General features: G+C 36.4%; 1 protein-coding gene across 1 annotated transcript in view; it reads left to right on the top strand.

Moving 5' to 3' along the window:
* Positions 1-26,486, top strand: part of PRKD1 (protein kinase D1) — a 1,412,470-nt gene that overhangs the window by 1,190,917 nt on the left and 195,067 nt on the right. The window contains exon 16 of the mRNA XM_044073466.1: positions 14,503-14,664. Within this exon, the coding sequence (XP_043929401.1) occupies positions 14,503-14,664 (162 nt within the window). The remainder of the gene's footprint in view (positions 1-14,502; positions 14,665-26,486) is intronic.

The following is a 26,486-nucleotide window of genomic DNA, read 5'->3' as shown; positions in this document are numbered from 1 at the left end:
CTTTCTATATGTAATTAGCTGCCATAGCACAATCTTTTTTAATCCATATACCTAAATACGTCATCTTAACCTGCCCACATAAATACAGGTTTGCTGAACCAATTTATGTGTGATTATATATTTTGTTGTTATAGCCATTATTTTACCTTTATTTATTTTATGTATCAAAAAGACTTTTAACTTTTCTCAAAACTGTACTACAACACTAAAATGTCCTTTTCTTGGATTATCAAATACGAAATGATGTTATCTGCAAATAAAGCTATACTTTCTTGACTACCATAGCAGTTTCTTGAATTTGACTCCCTATTTTTCTCTGTTAATGGTTCTAAATAAGGAAGACAGCCACACCTGATTCCATTGTTTAAACATAGCTTGGCAATGAGAAACCTTCTCAGCTGAATTCTTATCTGTGAAAATGTATATATTCTGTCCTTATTAACCACATTATTTTACCAGGGAATGCAAATGCTATCATTACCCTATTCATAAACTCCCAGCTGACTATAAAATGCTTTCTCTGCATCAAGACCCACCAACACTAGCAACATTACTTTTGCCATTCTCTAAGCGAGACTAGATGCATGCACTTTATATTCATGGTTTAAAACTGAAATAGCAAAACAACAAAAACAGCCAGCACCACATGTGAGAGGACATAAGACTTTAATAAGTCAAACCACAGTCAACAGACCGGTTTCGACCCAACTGTAGTTAGCTCTACTTATATATGAGAGCATGTTCAAAACCAACTTATCAGCAATCAAATCACAGATGATCATTTAAACCAGGTGGAAATAGTCCACCCAGCCTCACAATCCAAGCTTTCTCCTTTTTGTTCAAAATATTATACCATTCAGCCTTCCAGTTCCTATTCCACTGTATTTTATCAATAATAAAACGAAATTTAGCAATGGCATGATTAATGGTATGTCTAAATAAAGCATTTGTAGGGTGCTTATTTCTAATGTTACTGAGGTGTTCAGATATATGTAGCCTCAAAGGTCTTGACATCTGGCCTATATAAAATGCTGAACATGTACAAACTGCAAGACAGATAACCCAATCCAATGAGGATTCATTGTGTTTGCTCTAATGATGAAGATTTTGAGTATTATGATACAGATTTAATAAATCATTGTACTGCATGTGGTTATTCTCCAGCACATTTGGTCCGAACTAGTCAGGAGGTCCATAAACTATCTGGAAGTGATTTATTAACATATCATCATTTTAACAGAAATTCAGATCATAGCATCAGATTAACAACTAATTTTGGTAGAAACACACATTACTAAATGGATTTGGTACAACAACACTGGGACATTTTATTGGCTGATGATCGACTTAGTTCTTTTTTGAGTACAAAATGTCAATTTTCTTTTCTTAGAGGGAAAACCTTAAGTAGTTATTTCAGCCATTATAAACATAATCCAGCATCTATTGATTTGACTCAGGGTACATTGGATGCCAGTAACTTGATAGGTTCTTTTACTTGTGGTCATTGTTCATTCTGTAAACATGTTTATCAAACAAAGGAATTTACCAGTAAGAACACACCCCGTGTCTTCCAGATCAATATTTTTGCTAACTGTAGTAGCGATTGGTTTATCTATCTTGCAGTTTGTACATGTTCAGCAATTTATACAGGTCAGATGTCAAGACCTATGAGGCTAGGTATATCTGAACACCTCAGTAACATTAGAAATAAGCACCCTACAAATGTTTTATTTAGACATACCATTAATCTGCTAAATTTCATTGTATTATTATTGATAAAATACAGTGGAATAGGAATTGTAAGGCTGGATGACATAATATTTTGAACAAAAAATAAATCTTGGATTGTGAGGCTGGGTGGATTATTTACACATGGTTTAAATGATCATCTGTGATTTGATTGCTGATAGGTTGGTTTTGAACATGCTCTCATATATAAGTAGAGCTAACTACAGTTAATGTCGTACATTGATAAGGGCCATTGGGCTGAAACCGGTCTGTTGACTGTGGTTTGACTTATTAAAGTCTTATGTCCGCTCGAATGTGTTGCTGTCTGCTTTTGTTGTTTTACAGTTTCCCTTTTGAGCCTTTGCACCAGCTGTGCATGCAGAAGTACTTTGGTTTGGTTAAAACTTGAAATAGGTCAATGCAAAGCTGGACCTGAATGGTCTTTACCCTTTTGGGTAAAACAGATACCATAGCTTTCTTCTAAGATGCTAGTACTTCCTCCCCTTTTAAAATATTAAACAAAACCATCTAGATCTTTATCACTTTCTTCCCTCCTAAAATTCAGACTTCAGCTGGAATACAGACTTTTTCTGGAGACTTAATTTTGATGGCTATTAACTCTTTAGCCTCTACTTCCTCTAATTTTGACATGGATAAGCCTTCCATAAATATTTCCATCTATCCTTTTTCTTGATTTCCCCATGCCTTTGCTTTATACAAATGTTCATAGAATGTCTAAATTGTCTGAAATAGTGCTATAGCATCTATGATTATTTATCTTGACATAGGTTCTCTAAATTTGGTAACAACCTTTTCTAGATTCTGTTACCTAAATTATAATGCTAAGAGATTCTGTGCTTTAGAATTGTTGTCAAAACATATTTGACTAATAGCGACATTTTTAAACTCATGCACATTATCCAGATACTTCCTTATTTTCCCTTTATACTAATCATTTGCTCCTCCTGTTGTTCTTAGGTTCATAGGTTGGTACTAGGCTATCAGCCCTAGGGCCTAAACAAGCCTAGCCATAACAATTCCCTGGCTATTTCTTCCCACATTATTTACTTTCCTGGACCCCTGTCTAGCAGGGCGACTGACGTGATCCCTGGGGTGAATTTCCTTTCTCCCATCCAATTGTCAAGTTTCCTCTTGAAGAGGTCCAAAGAGGCATTCTGCTTGACATGTATGGGCAATCTATTCCAGAGTCTGGGGAGTCTCTGGGTCAGGAACCTATCCCTCCAGCATGTTTTGTTTATTGTGATGACAAGGTTTAGATCCCTGGAGCGTGTAGCTCTGAGGGATTGGGATTTCTTTAAGTGTAGCATGTCCAACAGCTCTGGGTTTGACATGGCCTTGTATGTTAAGCAGAGATCGCCTCTGAGTAGACGATATGCGACAGAGTATAGCTGGAGTTCTTTAAGGCGGTCAGCATAGGGCATCTGCTTTAGGCCTGTGATTCCTTTAGTGAGGTATTTCTGAGGCCTTTCCAGTTGTTGCAGATGTCTTGAGAGGTACATACCAAATGGGGCGTTGTATTCTATAATGGGTCTAATGAGGGATGAGTACAGTGGGACAATTACCTCTTTTTTTCCTGGATGAAAAGCCCTTCATGATGAGGTGTGCCACATAGAAGGATTTCCTGACTGTTGTGGCGATGTGGTTATCGAAGGTGAGACCACTGTCCACCTGTGTCCCTAAGTCTATTATCACACTTTCTGTGTTTAGTGTACTGCCACCTATATGGTAATTCATGGATACATGTTTTTTTCCCAAAGGGGATAACAATACATTTCTTGGCATTGAGCTTGAGCCCATGGCTCTGGCACCAAGCATCTGTTTCTGTGAGGCCCTTTTGTAGAGTATCCACATCATTTGGGGATTCAGTAATGGCTCCCAGTTTGCAGTCATCTGCAAACTTTATTAGCCAGAGTCCCTTAGTGTTGACCTGTACTTCAGAGAAGTAGATGCCAAACAAGAGCGGCCCCAGGACTGAACCCTGAGGTACTCCACTTGTCACTTGTCTGGAGCTGGATTTGGAGTCGGCTACTTTTACAGTGTGGGTTCTATCAGTAAGCCATTTAGCAACCCATTGGGTGACATAGGGATTAATGCCCAACTTAGTAAGTTTATCTATGATTCCAGAGTGGGGGATGGTGTCAAAGGCCTTGGCAAGGTCTAGATAGGCTGTGTGGACCACCTTACCCTTATCCATGGCTCTGGAGACTGATTCAAAGAAGTCAATCAGGTTCAGGAGACAAGATCGGCCCTTCACAAACCCAAACTGGGTGGGGTCCAGCGTTTGAAGGTTGCCAATGTATTTGTTTATAAGTTCCATGATAATACGCTCCATGGCCTTGCAGATAAGGCTTGTCAGACTGATGGGACGGTAGTTTCCAGGATCCAAGGTGGATCCCCCCTTGTAGATTGGGATAACTGTAGCTCTGCGCCACTCAGTGGGCACGAAACCTGAGGTGAGGCTATGATTAAACATGACACTTAGGTGAGGTGCCAGTTCATATTATAGTTCATGTAGTACACAGCCCGGGATGTCATCTGGTCCCATGGGGTCCATTCTGGAAGATTCTGCTTATTTTTGAATACTTTAACATTTGTTAGCCCCTCTTAATTCCTATTACTTGTTTCCTGTGTCTCTTTTCTGTTATTTCTGCCATTTTTTTTTTAATTCCATTTTCATTTTAACTGACTCCCTGAGTATCATTTCTGCAGAAATTTCTATCTTTCCTAATAACTCTTGGACTATTTCTACTATCCAGTCCTCTTTTTAACAGATAAGTAGGGTGGTGTCGTTGTCTCATTTTTACTTCATTACATTGCATCATTATTTTATCAGTGTGTGATCTGAAAAACTTATTGGATGCATTTAAACTCTCTCCATTAAATATATTTATTTATTTTATTTTATATTTTGTTGACAGGGTTAGTCCCACTAGGAAAGTAGCCTGTTTTCTGGGGAGACCTGAAGTGGTATTTGTATTACTATAAGAAATTTGGCCAGCGCATAGGTGACCTTCCCCTACCCTTTTTAATAAATACTGTGATAGGGAGATGTGGCCTTAGTTTAATGTCTCATGTGAGGAATGACACACTTAGGATTGCATCACCCCTCCCCCTTTATACTGCACTGCAGTGTCAACAATCCATCCACCTGGTGAAGGAATAGAACTCACAACGTTTGGCACCAAAGGAGTGTGTACTATCTTTTGCACCGATGACACTATTACATCTTGCCCAGTTAATTTACCTTGACTACTAATATACATGCATATATACAGACACACACACGCACACACAGATAGATGGATATAGATGTAGATTTATAGATGTAGATACTGAATTCATATGGTCCATTGCAACTATTCTCATATATTTCTTCAGAAATCTATCCTCTTTTGTTTTATTTTCCATTGTAGGTCCCCATGGTATATCCTTTCTTCTGAAAATCAGATACCATTCCCCAGCCATAAATAATATTCCCCTGCTGAAAACATTATTTCTCCCCAAATTCTCTTAAACCCCATAATAGTGGTTTTAGGTGTAATATGAATACATTCAAGTATAAGTTCATAGGTTCATATGTAGGTACTAGGCTATCAGCCCAAGGCCCTATGTAATCCTACCCAGCAAGGTTCCATAGCTTACGCCACCCAAGAAAGTTATTTTCCTGTGCCAATATCCAGCAGAGACACAGAAGTGATCCCCGGGGTGTATTTCTTATTTCCCATCCTTTGCTTGACATGGATGGGTAGCTTGTTCCAGAGTATCGGAAGTCTCTGGGGCAGGAATCTATCCCTCCAGTGTGTCCTGTTTATTGTGGTGACAAGGTTTAGGTCCCTAGAGTATGTAGCTCAGAGGGATTGGGATTTCTTTAGGTGTAGCATGTCAAACAGCTCTGGGTTTGACATAGCTTTATATGTTAGGCAGAGATCACCTCGGAGTACGCAATATGTTATGGAGTAAAGCTGGAGTTTTTTGAGGCGGTCAGTGTAGGGCATTTGTTTGAGGCCAGTAATTCTCTTTGTGAGGTACTTCTTTAGCCTTTCCAGCTGCTGCTGATGTCTTGTGAGGTACATTCCAAAAGGGGCATTGTACTCTATAATGGGTCTAATGAGTGACGAGTAGAGGAGAACAATTACCTCTTTTTTCCTGGATGAGAACCCTTTTATTCTTCCTTCCCTGCCAATAACCCCATGTTACAACAAATCCTACCTCTATTGTCTTTTTTCTTCATCTCTCTCTCTCTCTCTCTCTCTCTCTCTCTCACACACACACACACACACACACACACACACACACACACACACACACACACACACAAAATCAGTATTGTTATTCCCTTTTTCTTTGTCCGTGAAACTTTGAATATCTATTTTGAAAACCTTTCTTTGATAAATTCATATGCTGATTTCTATTTAAAGATGTCTCTTGTAACATTATTTGCTCTCGAATATAATTGTACTCTCCAATTTTGTCTGTATCATCAATGCCAGTTACATTCCATGTTACTATTGGTAAGGCATCCAGTCAGATGAAAAGGTATTACTTTCACATATTCTGCATGACCTTTCTTTTGAGTATGTTTCCAAGTTGTAACTTACATGCGTATTTTAACGTCTGGTCGGCTGATTTTCTATGCAGTTGCTACCTCTTGTGTTTACTTAAATCCAGTTACCATTTCCCAGACTTTTCACTTCACTGAAAACACCCATGGAACAAGAAAATAAATGTATTTATTTATTATTTTACATTTTACATTTATTTATCTGGAAAGTCCAACTGGACAAAAAAAGGCCATTTGCAGCAGAGGCTCATGGAGAAAAGCTCCAAATAACAGGATAAGTAGTAGATAAAATATCGATTCACGTGTTAATACAGAGCAGATAGATATACTGTATAGCATAATTAAAGGACGATTACATAAAAACAGAGTTGTATGTAATGGTATGTACAAAAATTGTTCAACTTGGGGAATAGAGAAAAAAGAACTATATCAATTAGCGCATTTTATCACTGCAGTATAGTAAGTATGATATGATGTTGCTGACAAAAAGAAAAAATTCCTAAAATCAGATTAAAAGAGTTAGATAGTGGAAAAGTGGAGAGTTTTAGGAGTTAATTTAACATTCAGAATACACTAATGTATTAAAAAGGGTCAGTACATGTGACACTCCAAGTAGCTGATAGGTGGGTTTTTAGTATTTTTTTAATGTTAGTTGTGCTATTGGTGGATCTTATGTTCAGGGGTAAGGAGTTCCAAATTTTAGCTATGCTGTTAAAGTACAGCATAGTAGATACAATTTTAAATCTCCAACCTCATTTATCTCTCAGCAAGTGCTCACAGCTATATGTGTTTTCCAAAAAGGTAAACTTTCTCTTATTCTTTCCAAGCATTATAATCCATAGTTATTGGCCCAAAATCTCATCCTTATCTTGTACCACTCTCTTGTCTTTCTTTTAGCTGTCCTAAAATATTCTTTCTCATGTATAAATACTAATCTTCCATTTTTGCTCCCTTTCTCTTCTTCTGTCAAACTCATTTACAAATATGTTCCATCGTTCTTTAGATGCTGTTGCTAATAACTACCTGCTATACTTTTATATGTCTGAAACTCTATGCTTATGTAAATATCTTATGCAATCATATGTTATTATCTGCTATATTTTTATAAGTGAATGTGCAAATCACAATGCTCATGTCAATGCCTTATGTATAGTATGTTAGCAATTGTTCTGGAGCTTTTCTCTCCGGGCCTCCGCTGAAAACGGACAGCTCTGTCCAGTCAGAACTCCCTGGTAAACAAATGTAAAATAAATAAATAAATAATGTTATGTATATTTGTTGATTATTTGTATACCAATGTTTACTATGTTCTCTATGGAATGTTAGAATTTTCTAGAGCTTTTCTCCCAGGGCTTCCATTGAAAAGGGATAGCTTTCCACCCATTCAGACTTTCAAGGTAAACAAATGCAATAAAATAAATAGTTAGCATTCCATATAAGGGAATTTGCCTATTCTAAAGTTAGATTTAATTATGCATGAAGTCTGTATTCCCTCTTGCACAAATATCTTCTGTTCTTGTCCTATATCTTTTTTTCCATCTCAGATGTGAAAAACATGTTTGATCTCAGTACACTAACTTTTAGCCTGAAGAAAAAAAGTGCACTGGCTACCTTTAAATGCATAAACCTAATTATGCCCTGTTCTATTTAACACTGAAGTACTAAGGCTGCCAACTGCGGTGGTGGTGCTGCGGTAGCGTTGTCGCCTCACAGTTAGACATTGCCCATTCGGTTCTCAGTTAGAGAGTCTTTTGTGTGGCGACATGCTGAACGGGCATTCCTTCGTTGAAGGTTGTATGTTAGACCCAGCAAGCCAGCACATAAAACTCTACTGCCAATCATTAGCGGACCGGAGTTCCGCTGTGGCGACCCCTAACCGGGAAAAGCCGAAAGACACAAGCAGACACATTTTTTTTCACTGAACTGCTTGCCAGTTCCATTTTAAATACTACTTATAATGTTTATTATACTAATGACTCACAAGACATTGTTCAGTCCTTTCCTGATTAATGGTTTGCACCTGTAGACTCATTGCCTCCAACTGAAAGCATTCACTCGTGGAAAAAACAGCTAATCGATTAAAATGTAAGAGACGGCTCTGGTGATTATCATTCAGAATGCCCTGGTCAGGTCTTTCATGAATAATTGCATGCAACTGTTTTATTCATTGTCTTCATATAAAAAAGGTGCAGATGTAAAGATTAACTGGGCTTTTCAAGTGCTAGAAAATTACCATTTTTCATGTTATATTTTTTAACCTGTTTGCGTAAAACAAATTCTCGTGACTGGAGCTTAAAATAAGAGCATTATTATAAAACAGGCAGAATATTATATTTGAATGCACATATAATATGATCAATACACATTTACATCCTGCCATAAAAACCAAGACAGCAACATTATATTGTTTATATCCAGCCTTTATCTTGTTACAGTGTAAAGCCCAGATATATTGCAGTCAAGAGAAAGCACATTCTTGCTTCAGCATCATTAGTATAAGCAGCAGTCACTGATAACTAACCACAAATTCATCCCTGGTTTAGCACACATCTGTCATGGATAGAGGAAACATGTAAATGTTCCAATGTGTCCTTGTTTAACTTACTTCTGGTTTATTTGTATGCAAAATATAAGGGCTACAATCTACAATGGGAATATAAGGCTAGCTTCTTAAGATCTGCACAGATCAATAATTTAAGTAATATGGACCTAAAATCCTCCAATTTAAAATACCACTGCATACTATACAAAACTACTTTACAATATAATGTCCAATTTAATTCAGGGAATTTATTATACAAATATTAGTTAGGGAAAATGTTTTTTACTCACAGTTATATATTCAGTCCATTCATTTTTCTTCAAAACAGTAATGATAAAGTGAGAACTATGATTTAGATTCATCTCACTAACGCAGTCAACAAACATCCAATCTCTTTCAGCGACTCTTTGTAGCAGAAGCCCAGTTCTCATGTCTGAACTGCATAGCTAGGAATGATACTTTACAAATCTTTCATTTAATCACTAGTCTCACTTTATTGTTGGTCTTCTTCTACATCATCTTGACCTCCTGACATTGGTCTCTGGTTCAAGTCCAAGGTGCTCCTGATTTTTCTGGTCAGCTCTTGAGCTTTTTCTCTGTTGCTCCACCATTTTCATTTGAAACAGTGGAAGTGGTTTCACCAGCAAATTATCTCTATGAACTTTTCCCTTGACAGAAGAATTAGAAGCAGTCTCTCCTTCAGTTTGCTGGTTCACTTTTTGTTGGCAAACTTTGTTTCTTTCCAAGCCTGTTCTATATCTGAAATGTCTTTGTTCTTCCAGGAAAAATATTCAAAAGACCACCAAGCTATAGCAAAAATGAATCTCACATCTACCTTACAACATCCCGATTGAAGAGATACGGTTGCTTGTCATCTGCATTGTTTACAGTAAATAATTTCCCAGAAACACTCTTTTTTCCACAGTTTTTAATACATTTCCCTTCTGCCCCTGATATGACTCATCGTTATTAATATAGTCTTGGTTGCTTTTTCATGACCATATTTGGTTCATACACATGAGATGCTCTTCAGTTATCAAACCCTGCAGTGGAATAACAGTCCAATTGCTTATTTGTACTTTTATAAAATTAATTTAGTCTGTTTCTTCCACTTTTCCTGGTACTGCAGAAAATCTCAAGTTTCCTCAGTATGTTCTGTCTTCTAAGTTTATTGTTTTTGAAACAGCTGTTTTTGAGAAGTCTCGCCTTCGGCTAGCCTTTCCTTCATTGTATCTGAACATTTGAAAGTTTTTTTTTTTCTTCTCCTTTTCTGGTTGATTTTCTCTCAGATATTCCAGATTTCTTTTTTGTGGACATTCAGTTTTCTGAAAAAAATTATCAGTGTCATTGTTGTTCTGAAACTGCCATTGAAAGGATATATATGCATTTCAAGAACTGTTCTTCATTGCAAACAGTGGTTTACAACTGCAGGGTCCAATGGATACAATCTATCTTCATCCATTGCAAATATTACTGAATGAGTAGTGGTCTTCTTTTGTAAGAGTTTCAGCATTTTTTTCAATTTCTGTAATATATCATTTTAAAACAAGACTTACACATAAACTCACTTTGTAGGGCAAATACAAATTGATGGTTCACTTGCACATACTGTGAAGTAGCATAATATTTGCCCACTGTAAAAGCAATGAGTGTAGTACCCACAATTATGATATGAGGTTTTAGTTTAAGAACCTAAGTACTCCAAGCATGTATCAGTTGTCATTTCTTGTAGTCAGTATTTCATGGTAAGTTGTACTTTGCTTTTTTCTAAGTCTGTTTATTACTGGCATATGTAATACTCCTGTAAGTGGGGAAACCATTGCTGAACTCCATATCTGATAACCCAGTGTCTCTGCACCCCTTGGTATGATTATTGCAAGTTATACTTAAATTCCTCAATTCTCATTTTAGCTACCATCCAAGTTCTAAGCCTGTGATCCTCTTTTGTGTCTCAGTTATGGATACAGCTCCCTATCTGTGTCCACTATGACCTACAGATAAATCTACAGTGTGGGTCTGTAGCATTTGGTTGGTCCTGTACTGTTGACCCATGACCTGTGTCAGACAATGTTAATATTCATCAAGCTATGCCTTTCATAAATAGTGTGACTGACCAACTTAGGACGACATGGCATTACATTATCTGTGGCTGGCATATCAGGAGTGTACTGCCTGCTTTTTTGGATGTTGTTTCCTCTACCCTTCTCCTCTGTATGCAGTATGGGGTGTGTCTCTTGGTCTGGATGGTGATAGCAGTAAGCTAAACAGGAGTCACTGAACACAATGCTTGATTTAGAAAACATTGTTAGAGACATCTGTCCATTGGACTGTGACAGTTTATAGAGGCATTGAATGTAATATAAAACAACATTTCCCGTTCAAGTGAATCAGCTATTTTGGAATAGAGGCACCACCTATATCCCAGCACTGGCACTGTAAGCCTTACACAGTGAGCAGCTTAAAGGCATACAGTAGCAGTTACATGGTACAGATAGAGCTTTTCTGACAGGCTAGAGGCTCTGCTCGAGGAGTGATAGTGTGTTTTTTGAGTCGTACACATTTTACTCAGGGGAAACAGCTCAAGTCTGACCCCTTTTTTTTTAAACACAGACTGTGTTTTAGTTGTATAGCCTTACCACTTGCCATCACTGTATTTGTGTCTCTGACAATATATGCCTGCTAGTGATTTCCCTTTCATGCATGCGGCATTACACCTGAAAATGTACATGCAGAACTGTGGGCTTCAGACATATTTGGGAATCATTTTAAATGACAGCGGTGCTCATGTAGAGTTGGACTATGAGATGCAGAAAATTATTCATTAACAGAATATTTCTGAATCCCATTGGATATGTATGGCATAGCAGTACTTGCAGTGATAGGAGGTTTCCTATGCAGACTTTGCCACTGTTGTGATGTCATAAGAGGAAGTAGAGCTGAAAACATTGTTTGATGGCATATCACAGTATAGCAGGGTTCCTCAGCAATGATACCCCATAAGTTTTTGAATCCCACAGTAAAAGCAATTAATGTAAATTATCTGAGATTTATAAGATTAATACAGAGCTGTATTGCAAAATTGCAATGACTAAAACATAAGTCTTATAAATAATGCTGTGGAATTATTTTGGAAGTCAAGAGAAAGGGAACTTAAGGACCATGATAGTTTTCCTTCCTACAATAATGGCTGGATTCCAAAACATTTAACACTTGGGGCAGCATGCTAGCCCAGGCAGTTGCACTATACCTGAGTCCAAGTCTCCTTTTCACCTTAACTGAAGTCCAGTGTTCCTCTCATCTAATAAAAGCAAAATATACAATATAACATAGGATAAATCAGCCACAAGAGTTATTTTTTCTTTCCAGCAAAATACTTCTATTTTTAAAACTATGTTGTCAGATAAAATCACTCGGACCACCAGGCTAGATATACACTTTTAATAAAACAGTATCACAAATGTTAGCAATTTCGAGAAAGTCCCTTCATCATACTGAACACAATTGGAAGAAATGTTTGACTTTTTATTCCCATTTTGTGGATGATACATTCCTTCTATGGTCGGATACCATAGAGGAATTAAAAGATTTTCTATCTTATTTAGAATGAACTACAATTTTTTTTAAGTTTTACTGTGAATTACTCTCACAATGCAATAGATTTTCTAGATGTCAGACTAACTTATGACTCTTTTCATAATATTAACACGTCTGATTATAGGAAATCATGCTGGAGGAACATCATGCTGTTGCAGGACAGCATTCATCCATGGAATGTTTTTAAGAATATTGTTAGAGGTTAGACACTTAGAATGCCTAGATTACGTACTAGTGATAATATTTTTGATATAGAGACTGAATGTTTGAAGTCACGGTTTGTTGACAGGGGATATCGAATAGGAGAGGTGTATCAAATTATTGATGACAGTAAAGCTCTAAGACACAATACTGCAGCACCTTGATTCTCAAAAAAAGGGTGTTAGTAATAGAAATAATGTAAGCATAAATAATCAGTTACATGACAAACTGAGGCTTTCTATGAAATATAGAAGTGACACTAAGGGATTCTGTGATATTATACATGAGAACTGGAAAATATTGATGGTGGATGACAATATTACTAATATTGTTGGGAATACACCTAATTTCACTTTTAAACGAAATGGAATTTGAAGCAAATAAACTGCCTTTCGGCTTTTCCCAGTTAGGGGTCACCACAGCGGAATATTAGGTACTAATAGGAATTTGCACAGTATTAAGACTGTATCTTCAAATAGCATAGGAACTTTTCAGTGTAGACACTGTAAAGCCTGTCCTTACATCTCGAATAATCATGTTTTTGTTCATTCAGTCATACAGACTAGTTATTTTCTTAAATTATATGCTGACTGCTCAGCTAAGAATATTATATATTTAGCTACTTGTTGTTCCTGCAGTGCATTTTATGTGGGCAAAACCAACTGTAAATTTAAACAAAGGATCTTGCAACATATGTCTGCTATATGCCTCTGCAATGTAAATAAAGCCTTATACCAACATCTTACGGATAGAGCTTGTCATTCTTTTAAGGTTATGGCCTTGCAGGTAATTAATGAAAACTTACGGGGGGAAGATTTAGTCACCCACATGGAGACATCAGAAGTGCATTGGATAGTGGAATTACGGGCTGACAGAAGCCCTGGCTTGAACGGTATAGTGCCGCTCAAACCTGTTTTAAGGGGGCGGTGCCCGTTTATTCATTTCTGATTGCAGTGCTATTGGAAGTGTATTTAATTCATAAGCAGAAATGTCTGTGATTGGCTATTTGGTCTTTTAAATAATGTATTATTTGAATTGTTAGTTTGACAAAGGGACTTAAGCGCTAAGAGTATGACGAACAGACTTTCCTGAAAGCACTAACATTTCAGATACTGTTTATTAAAAGTGTATATCTTACCTGGTGGTCCGAGTGATTTTTATCTGACAGCATTTATCATTTTATTTACTTGACCTTTGGTGCTTCTCCATTGTTTTTGGTTTCTTCATATTTTTAAAACTAAAACGGTTAATTTTGGGAATGTTTTAGAAGATTCATTTTCATGAAATGAATGGTATACCCCTAAAGTATTTTTTAAACTAAAACTGGTGTGATGCATATATGTGGACATAGTCAAAAATATATTAGGTAGAAATGAAACCCTTGTTGTAATAACGTTCATATAGGCAGAGTTTTTTGGGTAATCTGTATTGAAGGAATGAATACACAGGCTAGTGAAGCATTATTCTATGTCATAAGATTAAGCTTTTTTGTGTCTGCATGTTATTTAATAGGCAATCATCCTGAATTTTACCAATTCACTTCAAGAAATTACAAGGGGGAATGCAGGTTTGTAACAAAAGATCTTAGCTTTGCAAAGCTAAATGCTATACATTTTATAGCTGTATGCATACCATTGAAGGTTTAAGCATTTAAAATATAATGGGATTTTCTTTTTGTAAAATAGGTTACTCCTACAGAGACAATGTGATTATCTGCAACCTTCCTTGAAATTAACACTAGATTTTGTTATATTGCATGAAAAATATTAGGTTGATAAAATGATGCTGTATTGTAAATTACAGACCCATTTTAAATAACATTTGTTAAGCATTGCATAATTTTCCTCCATAACAGAACCTTCGTAATGCTGGTGTGGTAAACCTTGAGTGTATGTTTGAAACTTCAGAGAGAGTGTTTGTTGTAATGGAGAAACTTCATGGCGATATGTTGGAGATGATTTTGTCAAGTGAAAAAGGACGACTGCCGGAACGCTTAACAAAGTTTCTAATTACTCAGGTAAGCACAAAAAAAAAAAAAAACACTCAGCTTCATTTATGGGGCTGTTAAAATTAAAATTGTTCTTTCACACAAAATAAGTTAGAATGGTTTCCTCTACCTAATTCTCACATGATGAAACATTAGACTATGCAGAATGCCTTGGTCTGTGCTTGACAATTTTTTAATGAAATAAAATAATTGGATCTCCATAATGGAAAAAAATGTGTTTTAGAAAATGAATGAAGTGAATGGTGAATGAATACAATAGCTGGTTATTTTTAATAAAATGGCCCTTACTAGGTTACCTACTTGGCAGTGATGGGTTTTCATTAATTCTGGATGGCTACTGTGGTCATTCACAGTCTGCTAAATGATTTTCATTCAGGCTGTGTGTTATATTTTCTTTTGTGTTTTGATTCTGCTGTAGTTATATTTTCCTCTGTTTTTTTAAAGAATATTGTTAGTTTATGTATCAAATATAAATAACAAACCTTAAGAGATGGGAGTATGCACTTTATTTTATGTAGTATCAACATTTACTGTGTTTGATGCAACAAGAATATTAATTTTGCAATTCATTTTATTGATAAAGACAGCCCCTTGAAAATTTTCTTGAAGCTGAAAATTCCTGATATGGCATCATGACATATAGAACACATAATGCCTCAGTCCATACATTAGTGTATAAGCTGCTATTTTGTCATGATAAGTGCAGCAAGAGGGGGACTCTTATATCCTACTAAGACAAGGTGAGGTATTCATAGTTCCAGGTTTCACACTTGTATAGTCATTATCCATGAGGTCCTCTGCCACTCTTATATGCAAATACAGTAAGTGCAAGTTATTTGCTCAAAGGAAATGTGAAGGCATTTTGATAAAGTACCTGAAGATATGTGTTAAGTATATGTGAAGGACTACAAGAAAGATTTAGGCTTTGTATGGCTTCTTATGTACTTGAATACTGCGGCCGATAGCGGCTATGTGCAGTCATGCTTTGGAAGACTTAAGGCAAGCTGCGGACTTTGTAGCTTTTACTTTTAATATTTTAGAAAACAAAGGGGGTTAATATGTTTGCTATAAGGGGATCCTTATGTGGAGACCCTGATGATTGCTTTAAAGAATAGAAAAGGGGAGATGAGAGAGATTTAAATAAAGGAAGACATAACAAAGGGAGGAACACAGAAGAAAAACACCCAAATGGTTGTGTTGGAGAAGCTGGGAGAGGAGGGGTACTACATTTTTGTCAGGGGATAGACCCTCTTTTTTTTCAAATATTTTATATAAGAGGGTAGTATGGGTGGGAAGTACTTTAGAGGGTGGGGAAGGAAGTGGATGAAGATGAGTGCAGGCCAACAACAGTGTCAATTCCACAAGGCCTTAAATGTTTCCACTGCCAGATGGTGTTACAGTGGAAGACGCCGATGTTGAGGAAGCAGGGGCCTGTGGTGGTGCAGTGGTTGACAATGACTGGGGCAGTGAGTCTTCCACCTGCTGCAGGGGAATCGCAATTGGTTGAAGATGTCTGTCCATGACCTGCTCTGCCACATCCTGAACCAAGGCCTGAAGCTCCCCTCAGTGATGCTTGCCAGGCTGTCCCATAACAGGATGCCTACAGGACTGCTGCCATGACCCTGATACTGTGAGGATGTCTCTCGACGATCAGAGTGTAGAATGTCCCTACGCTGGGAGGCACACATTGGGGCTGCTCCTGAGTAATTTGGCTCTGTAAAAATTAACAGAAATGGGTAAGAAATAAAACAAAGAAGGAGAAAGGAATGCATAAGTAAAATAAGAAAAGAGGAGACAAAGAGGAAATACAGACAATAAATTCACACATAATGTTATATATCTGTTAGATATCATTCAATTTTTGCTATAAATTAATTTTATTGTTATTAAATCTTTATTAACTAAAAAAAAATGTACAGGAAATGATTAAGCATCCATGGGAACAATGGCATAGGAAGTGCTTATGCATACATGGGAAGAATGAGTGTACTGCTATCAAGTCTTGGTGGGGATTACATTTTGCAATCTACTGAGTAACAAAAAAAATGCTAATAAAATTCATATTTCTGCCTGATATGGACTTGGTTATAATACTGGACTAAAATCACTTAGACCTTTTTATTACCATAAACTCTTGTAGTTATATATAACAATGAAATCAAAGACAGAATAATGCATTTATTTCTTGACAGTGCTTTCTGATTTGGTTGCAATAGTGTACTGAAAGCATTTTAAGCTTTCTGTTGCCATTCTTTATAAATACTCTTGAAGTTTTATATAATAATATAATTTATTAAAGATAGAATAATGCATTTATTACTGTATTCATACTTACCAACACCTTCAAACTAATCTTTTGATTCACCAACTTTGGTAAACATGGTTATATGTCATCTCCTCTTTGGCTTGGTAGAGAAGAAACAAAACCATTGTTATTTACCTGTATCTTACCTTTTTTCCTTAACACTTCAGATATAACTACTAGTACTGTGAAAGTCATTTCAGTGACTGTTGCAGTTGCTTGGTATATTTGTTTATTTCTTTAAGTAACTATTTATATTTGAATTCTCATACTGTGCCAAACTTACAGTTTTGGGGTGATTGCCTCGTCCCAAAAGGTATTGCAGCAGTCAGCCAGGAAAACAAGAAAAATGCTTCACGTTTATCAAATGATTTATAAAAATCAGTATATATCAATATTATATATTTTCCTTTCTGAAGGAGGTATGGACCTCCTTGAAACTGACTACATATATTGATCTCCAGTTATAGGAATGCATACATATCTGTAAACCTGGCAAGATCCAAACATGCAGAAAGTTTTAAAAGATCAGGAGAAGTCTAAGATGACTTCCCTGCTTATTTTAGCAGAAGCATATCTGTGTCAAGCGAGAATGGAAATCAACCCAGAAGTAGACAGAAATCAGGAAGCAACTGAATGTGCCAAATAAAGAATGTAGGTAAGAACACTGCTTGGAACCACCACGATAAAGTAAAAAATCCAGTTTATTTTGAGAACAAACAAGCGCTTTCACGCATACAAATGCGCTTCATCAGGTTATAGTTTAAACATAAAAAACGCCCATTTATATATTAAAACAATCATCCAATTAAACAAGGTAATTGTCAATTAATCAATTAGTTAAAACATAATCAATGTGATTAAAACACCTTTCATCTTACATCACTTCCTTAAGCAAGTTTTTGGCAGCATGTTTTAGGCAATAAACTTAAAGGCTTAAAACAAATGCAACGATACATCAAGTATTCTCATGCATAGTATAAAAACACTGCAGTATGAAATAGTTGGAACGTCATATTGTGTATTTCAAACAATAACCAAAATAAAACTTCTGAAAAGCTTCTAGGAAATTCATTCCTCCATTTTTATATCTAAGTCAGACATATAGTGCGCAAAGTTGTATCAGATATATAGTGCGCGGAACTATATGTACGCGCTATGGTCGAGATATATAAAAAATCATACTATTAAAACATTTAAGTAATTCAAGCTATATATAAGCTTGCCATCATTGGTTAAATAAACATAAGGTGTGATCTTTCCACTTATTTATAATTCATTGCCATTCTGAATGCATGACTAGCAAACAGTCTTGAAAACAAATGAATATGTATAAACAGCATCAGCGCATAGAAAATGAGTCATAATATTTTTTTATCTTACACCTTTTTGGTTATTCTTATTCTTATTGCATTTCATAAACCCTTGGGCTATGTCATATGCTATAGATAATAAAGAAATTATCATAGTTAACATATATATCAGTTTAAAGCAGAACAAGAGCAAAGACAAAACCCACAACCTCTATCTGCGACCCCAAGCGCTCATAATGCAAAATATGGTTGACAATATTTATTAAAGAGCTCAGCCATCAAGAAACCCTGATAGTATACGATAAATTCCAACATGTGTTGCTGTCTAGGTGTACAATCCACACTTTAAAACCTCATGATGCCGGAGGTCAATAGTTCACCCACGGACATAATTTGCCAGATTTATGATAAATGCAATGATGTTGTGTCGTTGACATAAAAAGAAAATAAATGAGCAATTTTTAAGACATTATCATTAGTGATATGTTGTTTCTTTTCTTTTCAGTAATAGGACAAAAGTAACTAAATTACTCTAATCCTAAGCGCTCATAATGCAAAAAATGATGACAATGTTTATTTGAAAACCCAGCCATCAAGAAACCCTAATAGTATTAAATAAATCCCAACATGTGTTGCTGTCTAGATATACAATCAACAGTTTAAAACCTCATGATGCCGGCGGTCAAGAGTTCACCCACAGATATTATTTGCCAGATTTATGGTAGATGCAATGATGTTGTGTCGTTAACATGAAAAGAAAATAAATGAGCAATTTTGGGACATTTTCAATGGTGATGTGTTGTTTCTTATCAGTAATGGGACGAAAGTAACTAAATTACTCTAATCTTAAAATCATAAAATATAGATCATGACTAAGTTCTTAGCGAACTAATTGATACCTGGGTAGCATAACCATGTCAAAAAACCGATGTGCTGGTGAGAAAATATATGTTAATGTAAAGGCTCCCCTCGTCAGTATTCTGTTGTAGATCAAGAGCCTGCTGAGGGGTATAGATGTAGTGTAAGTTCAATGGTGTAGAGAAAGGTGAATAGTAGATAGGAGACTGCCTTATATCAGTCCTGTTTGAACAGGGCGTATATTGACAACGGTGTTGAGTCCTGGAGGTATGTGTGCCTTGAGCCTTAGAATCCACCTAAGTTCAAACATTTCTATGGTGCCTAGGTGGTCACCCTCTCTTCTGTTCGGATTTATAACCTGTAGTACTTGGAAGCTAAAACTGTGTGTAGGTCTTTCAGCACAGTGTATAGCTAGAGCACTAGTGAGGTTTCTCTTTCTGATATCGTAGGTGTGATTGTAGACCCGGTCCCTGAGTCTACGTGACGTCATACCTACGTAATAGCTATCACATTGGTTACATCTCGCAAGATAGATAACATTCTGCGTATTGCAAGTGGCATAGAAAGTGGCTTCAAAATTTATATTGATGCCTGAAATCCTAATGTCTTGTGTCCTGCTTATAAATTTACACATAGAACAATGACCACAGGCATAAGTGCCTGTTCTTAGCTGGGCTCGGATGTCAACGGGCCTAATCTCAGATTTCTCCTTGCATAATAATCTTTTAAGATTCATACAGTTGTTAAACCTGAAGCTAGGTTTGTTACCTAATAATCTTGCAAGGGATGGCTCAGATAATAATATCTTCCAGTTTGCTTTTATAATTTTGGTCAAGTGCCCAATGTCATTAGTATATTTAATATCATATTTAATACTATTTCTGTTCTCTGATCCATATTTAGCTCTCCCTTTTCCATTCAATAGAGCTGGATTCTCTAGTATAGATTCAACCACTTCATTAATGAGTTCATTTGGATATCCTCTATCTATAAAGAGACATTTTTGTTGTTCAATCAAGCACAAAGCATCATCTCTATCAGTGCATATTTTTAATATTCTGCTAATCTGGCCTTTTATGATGTTACGAAATATGTATCGTGGGTGCAAACTATCATAATGGAGGATGCTGTTCCTCCAACAAGGCTTCCTATACAGGGTAGTAGCCAAGCTATTGTTATTACCCTTCGTTATAGTAATGTCTAGGAAGTCAGCTCTTGCTGTAGAATATTCATGAGTGAAGGTAAGAAAGGAAGTGGTTCCATTCATATAACTAACAAAATCTTCAAGCTCATCTACACCTCCATTCCATAGTATTAGGACGTCATCTACAAAACGTCTGTAGATGACTACATTGTTGAATCTAGGGTCACCAAAAATGTTCTCTTTCTCCCACTTATGAATGACCAGGTTGGCATATGCATTAGCGCAGGGAGTGCCCATGGCTACTCCCCACGTTTGTGCATATGCCTTATCATTAAACAAGAAAATGTTGTTGTTTAGAACCAAATCCAAAAGGCAGCAAATATTCATAATCTCATTGCTGTCTGAGGTTCCATGTTCAACTAAATGGAGCCTAATAGCATCAAGCCCATAATCATTGGGAATACTTGTGAAAAGGCTCTTTATGTCCAGAGTGACAAGTAAAGTATTCACATTTAATTTATTGGTTACTGAATCTTGTTTAAGATCTTCTAATAGCTCATATGAGTTTTTTTAGAATGGTAGGTATCTCCTTCGTCATTGGGCCAAGCTTAGATTGTATGTATAGAGAGGCATTTTCGGTCACCCAATGGTCCCCTGATACTATGGGTCGTAATGGAGGGGGATATTCATCTTTATGTAGTTTGGGCAAACCCTTTATGACCGGGATGAGAGGTGATTCTATCTTCAAAAAATCATACAGGGTCTTGTCTATCGATCTGGTCATCAACATATCGTATAATGTGTCATGTACATAATTTATTATTGACGTAACTTTTGATTTGTCAATGACCTTGTAGGCATTGTCCTCACTAAGCATATTATCCATCAATTGGTTATAAAAACATTTATCCAGAGCAACGACACCCCCTCCCTTGTCCGCTGGTTTAAACACTATATCTATATCATTAGTAAGGACATCTAGCGAGTTTCTAAGTGCATGATTCAAGTTTACAAAGATGTTACTATGTTTGTTATGCTCATAATAATTGTAAAAATCATTCTCACATGTTCGCATAAAGCACTCTATGGTAGGAGTCAACGGAGGTGTAAAAGTACTTCTTCTTTTATAGATTACAGCATCACAAATGGATGCGTGATTATCAGGTGGACCATCATTAAAAAACACTTTAAGAGACAATTTTCTAACGAAAAGGCGCAATCCTATAAGGGTATCTGATAATGCGCTATGTTTAGAGGGTATAAAAGATAACCCCCTATTTAGTAAAGCTTGCTCTTCTATTGAAAAAGTCCTGGTCGCCAAATTGAAAAACAGGGAGTTTAGTTCCTCATCCTCCTTCTCCGTTCTGGTGTCTCTCCCGATAGTTTTCTTTTTCCTCTTCCCCTGCTCCCTGAGTGCGTGCGTGCAGCGTCTTTGTAGGGGAGAGGAAAATTTAAAGGCAAAGGTGCAGTAAAAGTAGAGATAAAATAAAGAATGTAAGGAGAAAGATCAGATGAGAAGGCAAGAAGTTTGGAAAGGCATAAATATAGTTGTAAGTGCAGAAAACTCTTGGAACAATCTCATGTCTATTAGGATGTGATGCAGGAATACTTAAGGAGAAGTGAATTTTAAACCAAAAGAGGAAAGGTTAATACTGCCAGCCCAAGACAGTCAACTATGTACATGCTGGTTTACAAAGTCCATTGAACATGTTAAAGAAACATACAAATACATGTTTTGTAAAACAGAATTAGAAACAGTCACACACCCTGTAGCTAGATTGTAGCTGATATACTAATAGCAGAGGGCCTGTATACTGAAAAGCATAATAATGTGGCAAGACTGTTGCACTGGGGATTGTGCAGCTATTATAATATTGAAGTACTTGAGAAACATTAGAAATATGAGCTGCAAAGCATTATACAGAATGACCTTTATATCACTTGGGATCACCCATCACGAGCAGTTCAAAAAATAGATGCAAGAGAACCAGATATAGTAGTCCATGAATAGAAGACAAAAGTACTATTGATTACTGAAATCTCTAAACCCAATGACTACAGGGTCTTACGTACAGAGGCACAGTCATAAAATACCAGGATCTGCAGGCAGAAATGATGACAACGTGAAAGAAGGATACCCAGACATTTCCAATAGTAGTAGGAGCAACAAAGAATTTACAGTCATACATAGATATGTTACTGATACATGTAACTCTGTATGAATCACAGAAGGAGTCAATACTGGGCACATTGTGGGTGCTGCGAAGAGCACTTTCCAGTAATATCAAAGACTGAAACACTACTAATTTCATAAACTTTAAACATACTTTGACTTAAGAATGGAGTCCTTTCCTGTCATGATATTAGAAACCCAAAAGACTTGGAAAATTTAAAGGGAGATGCCAATAAATATTTCCTTTCATTCAATTTAAATAGAAGGATGCATCTTCCTTCAAATTCTTACACTTTTGTATGTGTGCATACCTTGTGTATTTGGGGAAGGGGTGTTTTCTGGAATCTTATCATATACTTTCATTCTAGGTTCCACTTTAAACTGTTAAACTTCTATGGCTTGTATACCTACATTGCAATTTCATTTACCAATCTATGAATTTTCTTAATGCAGAAACAAAAGTTGTACAAACACATATAAAAGGTAGCAAAACTTTCAATTCAGCCTTTATTAAACAAAATATATTTACTGTTAGATGTGGATGCAGTACATGTATTTCAGGACATTAATGTATGATTTGATAATTTTCTGCTTAATAACAATAGTTATATAAGGGGATTGTTTAAGCATGTATATGGAAGTAATATAACAAGACATCTCTCACTAAACTATGTGCTAGTCATGGTTCCCTATCAGAAGCCTGAAGCACTATAAGCCTGAAAATCAAAATCCTGAAACCAAAAGCCTGAAAATTCAAAATCCCGAAAACCCAAAATCCTGAAACTCAAAATCCTGAAAACACAAATAATGCTAATATGTCACTATAAAGACACTAATATCTACCAACTGACCCTGACCCTAACCCTAACCCGTCACTATCGCACACTCACCTGACCCGCGCCCTAACCCTAACTCACTTAAACCGCCCCTAACCCCAATATTTGTCACTATTTCATACATGCCTAACCTGCGCCCTAACCCTAACTCACTTAAACCGCCCCTAACCCTAACATAAAACCAACCGCACACTTACCTGAACCCAACGCATGACCTAACACCACAGGGCTAACAATAGCAAAGCCACAATGATGTCAGTATGTCCATTTTGTGTTTTCAGGATTTTGAGTTTCAGGATTTTGGGTTTTCGGGATTTTGAATTTTCAGGCTTTTGGTTTCAGGATTTTGATTTTCAGGCTTATAGTGTTTCAGGCTTCTGATAGGGAACCGCTAGTCATTCACTTACACTGCAAGCTCCACCCCTCCGTCAACCTTTAATCTCACTAGGGTGTGGTTCCTGATTTAATTCCACCCTCTTGCATGTGCAGTTAAAATTGTTGAACAAATGGCTGTCTTATCCAATTATTATACTAATGAATACATACTCAATCAAAATCTTTTCTGAACAAAAAAACGCCTGCATGTACTTAACTACTAAAGCAGTACATAGTATAAAAGAAATGATGTGGCAATGCAAATTTTTTATTCATGTATAAATACATATACTTATATACATACATGAAAAAATAGTTGTTAAGTGTACTTATGCAGATGCATAGCTGTTATTTACAGACATACATATACATTTGTGTACAGATGCATTTCTATATACAGATATGTTTATGCATTCTTTTGTATTATTATGACATTATAGATACATATTTGCAGTTACAGATATGTCTTCTACCAGATACCTTCAATTATGAAAACTTATTATAGTTTATTTTTAAATCTATGTTTAATATGACCGAAAGATTAAAAAAATAATAATACTTACTATAGAACTCTGGCCTTCTCACACTACCCAATCAGCCTACTCAGTCAATGTGGTTGGGCCTGTGTCCATCCTGAGGGCCAGTGTGAGCGATGCCTGTCAGGGATGACATCTGCTTAAACAACTCCTGCCAAGTATTCATCTCTTCCTAGTCAGAACCTCTAAGGTGCACCTGGATCTTATTCAAGTGTAAGTCACTCAGGAGGTAGAGCATTATCTTAGTCTCCTTATCTGACCAGCTTAGAAGTATTCTTTCATCTGAAATGTCAGCACCAAAAATGATGAAAGTATAAGCAGAGATGTAGATCACAGGTTTAGAACCACTCCCTCTGGGGTGTGACATCACCATACTTCTCAACCTCTTAGAGCAAAAAGTATGGACAAAGCCATAAATAATGGGAGGGCAAATGCCCAAAAATAGGGACATTTTTTTTTCAATACTATTTCTTTATTGTTTTTCTTTTTCATAATATTATGAAAAAGGGACAATTTTTAAAAAATGATCTTACAGACATAGAAAGTTGCTAGAATAACAGGTTTGGGATTAGCATAAATTTTCTGAAGCATATGAAGTCTGAATCTCAAATATCTGTCATTATTTTCTGACTCCAGTCTTTAGTAGTGATTTTCTGGAAAACCACAAATTTAAGAAAAATGGACCAGAAATATGAGGCAAAAATGTGGGCATTCTGCAAATATCTGTACAGTTGAGAGGTATAGACATCGCCCTAACCAAATCCAGTTAACCAGCAGGGGCATAAGACTTTGTCCAATTATTATTGGTCAATTTGGTTTGATCAAATGCTTTGTGATCTACATTTTAAGGAATATATTCACATTTCATTTATATGGTGCATAAAAGTCATTAATGATGACAGAATTGAGAAGACTGTAGTATACTGGAATTAGCTGGAAACAACTGAAATGAAATTTTTTATTTGTTAGTTACCCAAACTCATGCTGAACAGGTACCAGTCTCCCTTTATGGGCCAAATCTTGTGTACTTTTCAGAATGAATTCTCCAAACACTGTAGTTCAGTTAACGAGGCTTTATTATATGTTTACAATATCCAATACTGTCTTCATTAACAGTGCTGATAAACAGTAACAGCCTGTAGAAATACTGGAATGCTGGTTGGTAATAACAGTGCTGCTAAATATATCCAACGTTTCTGCACATATATTCTTAACTTTCCTGAATAATATAAACTGATGCAGTCTGTTTAACCTGTCTTCTGTACTCAGGCTTGAGTGTCTATATTGTAGACCTGTCTTTTGTACTCAGGCTCAAGTGTCTGTATTGCAACTTTATTTCTAAAATGCTGGATATTTAATCTTTTCTGTATGTCAGTCTGACCTAACTAACTGACTTCACTAACTGTATCTGCCATATTTCCTAATAATACTAAAACCCTGTATTGCTTTCCATGCCTCTTTAGCATTGGTTTCCTTGGTTTTCAAGCCTTGTCTTGCATGTGCCTCTTTATCTAGCATATCATTGCTATGTACACCTTTAAGGAGCATTCTGTAAACCTTATTTCTGTACATCTTATACTTAGCAGGCAAGATTGTATCTTTCCCTTGAGAAAGGAATATTCTGTATTTCTCCGAAAACTGAATGCATACATGTAAACACAAGTCTGACTCAATATTTTCAGGCCTATTACTCTACCCTAATGTACTGTAGTGAATTCACTATGAATACCCTCACTCAAACAGCTCCCCCTGAGGTCCATGACAATCGTTTACAGAGACCTGGTTTTGTTTGTGTCTTTCGGCATTTCCTGGTTAGGGGGCGCCACAGTGGAACTCCGGTCTGCTAATGACTGGTAGTGGATTTTTATGTACCGGGTTACCAGCCCTGACGCACAACCTTCAATGAAGGCACACCCCATTCACGTATGCCTCCACACAGAAGAAGCTCTAGCTGAGAATCGAATGGGACAACGTGTTGCTATGAGGCGACAAAGCTGTAGTTACCTTATATCTATATTGCTTACTACTGTAATCTGGTTTGAATATGCAGACTTTATGCCACTTTACTAATAATCTGCAGATGTGTAATACACTTGCAATTATAATTCTGACCACTAGTGTCACTTGAGTATTTATGGCCTGTTTTTATTGAAGTATCTTAACTCTGAGGTCTCTTAACCTTATGATTTAATTATAAGTGGGCAATTGTTTTTAGCTGGTGAATAAACATGCAGTTTTATTTTTGACCACTAGGTGTCATGTCTGTTTGGATTGAAGTCTGTTAACTTTATGAT

The sequence above is a fragment of the Protopterus annectens genome, chromosome 6.part0 (genome assembly GCF_019279795.1).
Source record: "Protopterus annectens isolate FY-2018-M chromosome 6.part0, PAN1.0, whole genome shotgun sequence".
NCBI classification, from domain to species: domain Eukaryota; kingdom Metazoa; phylum Chordata; order Ceratodontiformes; family Protopteridae; genus Protopterus; species Protopterus annectens.
The sequence above is the reverse complement of the archived record's forward strand: the minus strand, read 5'-3'. Positions and strand labels throughout refer to the sequence as shown.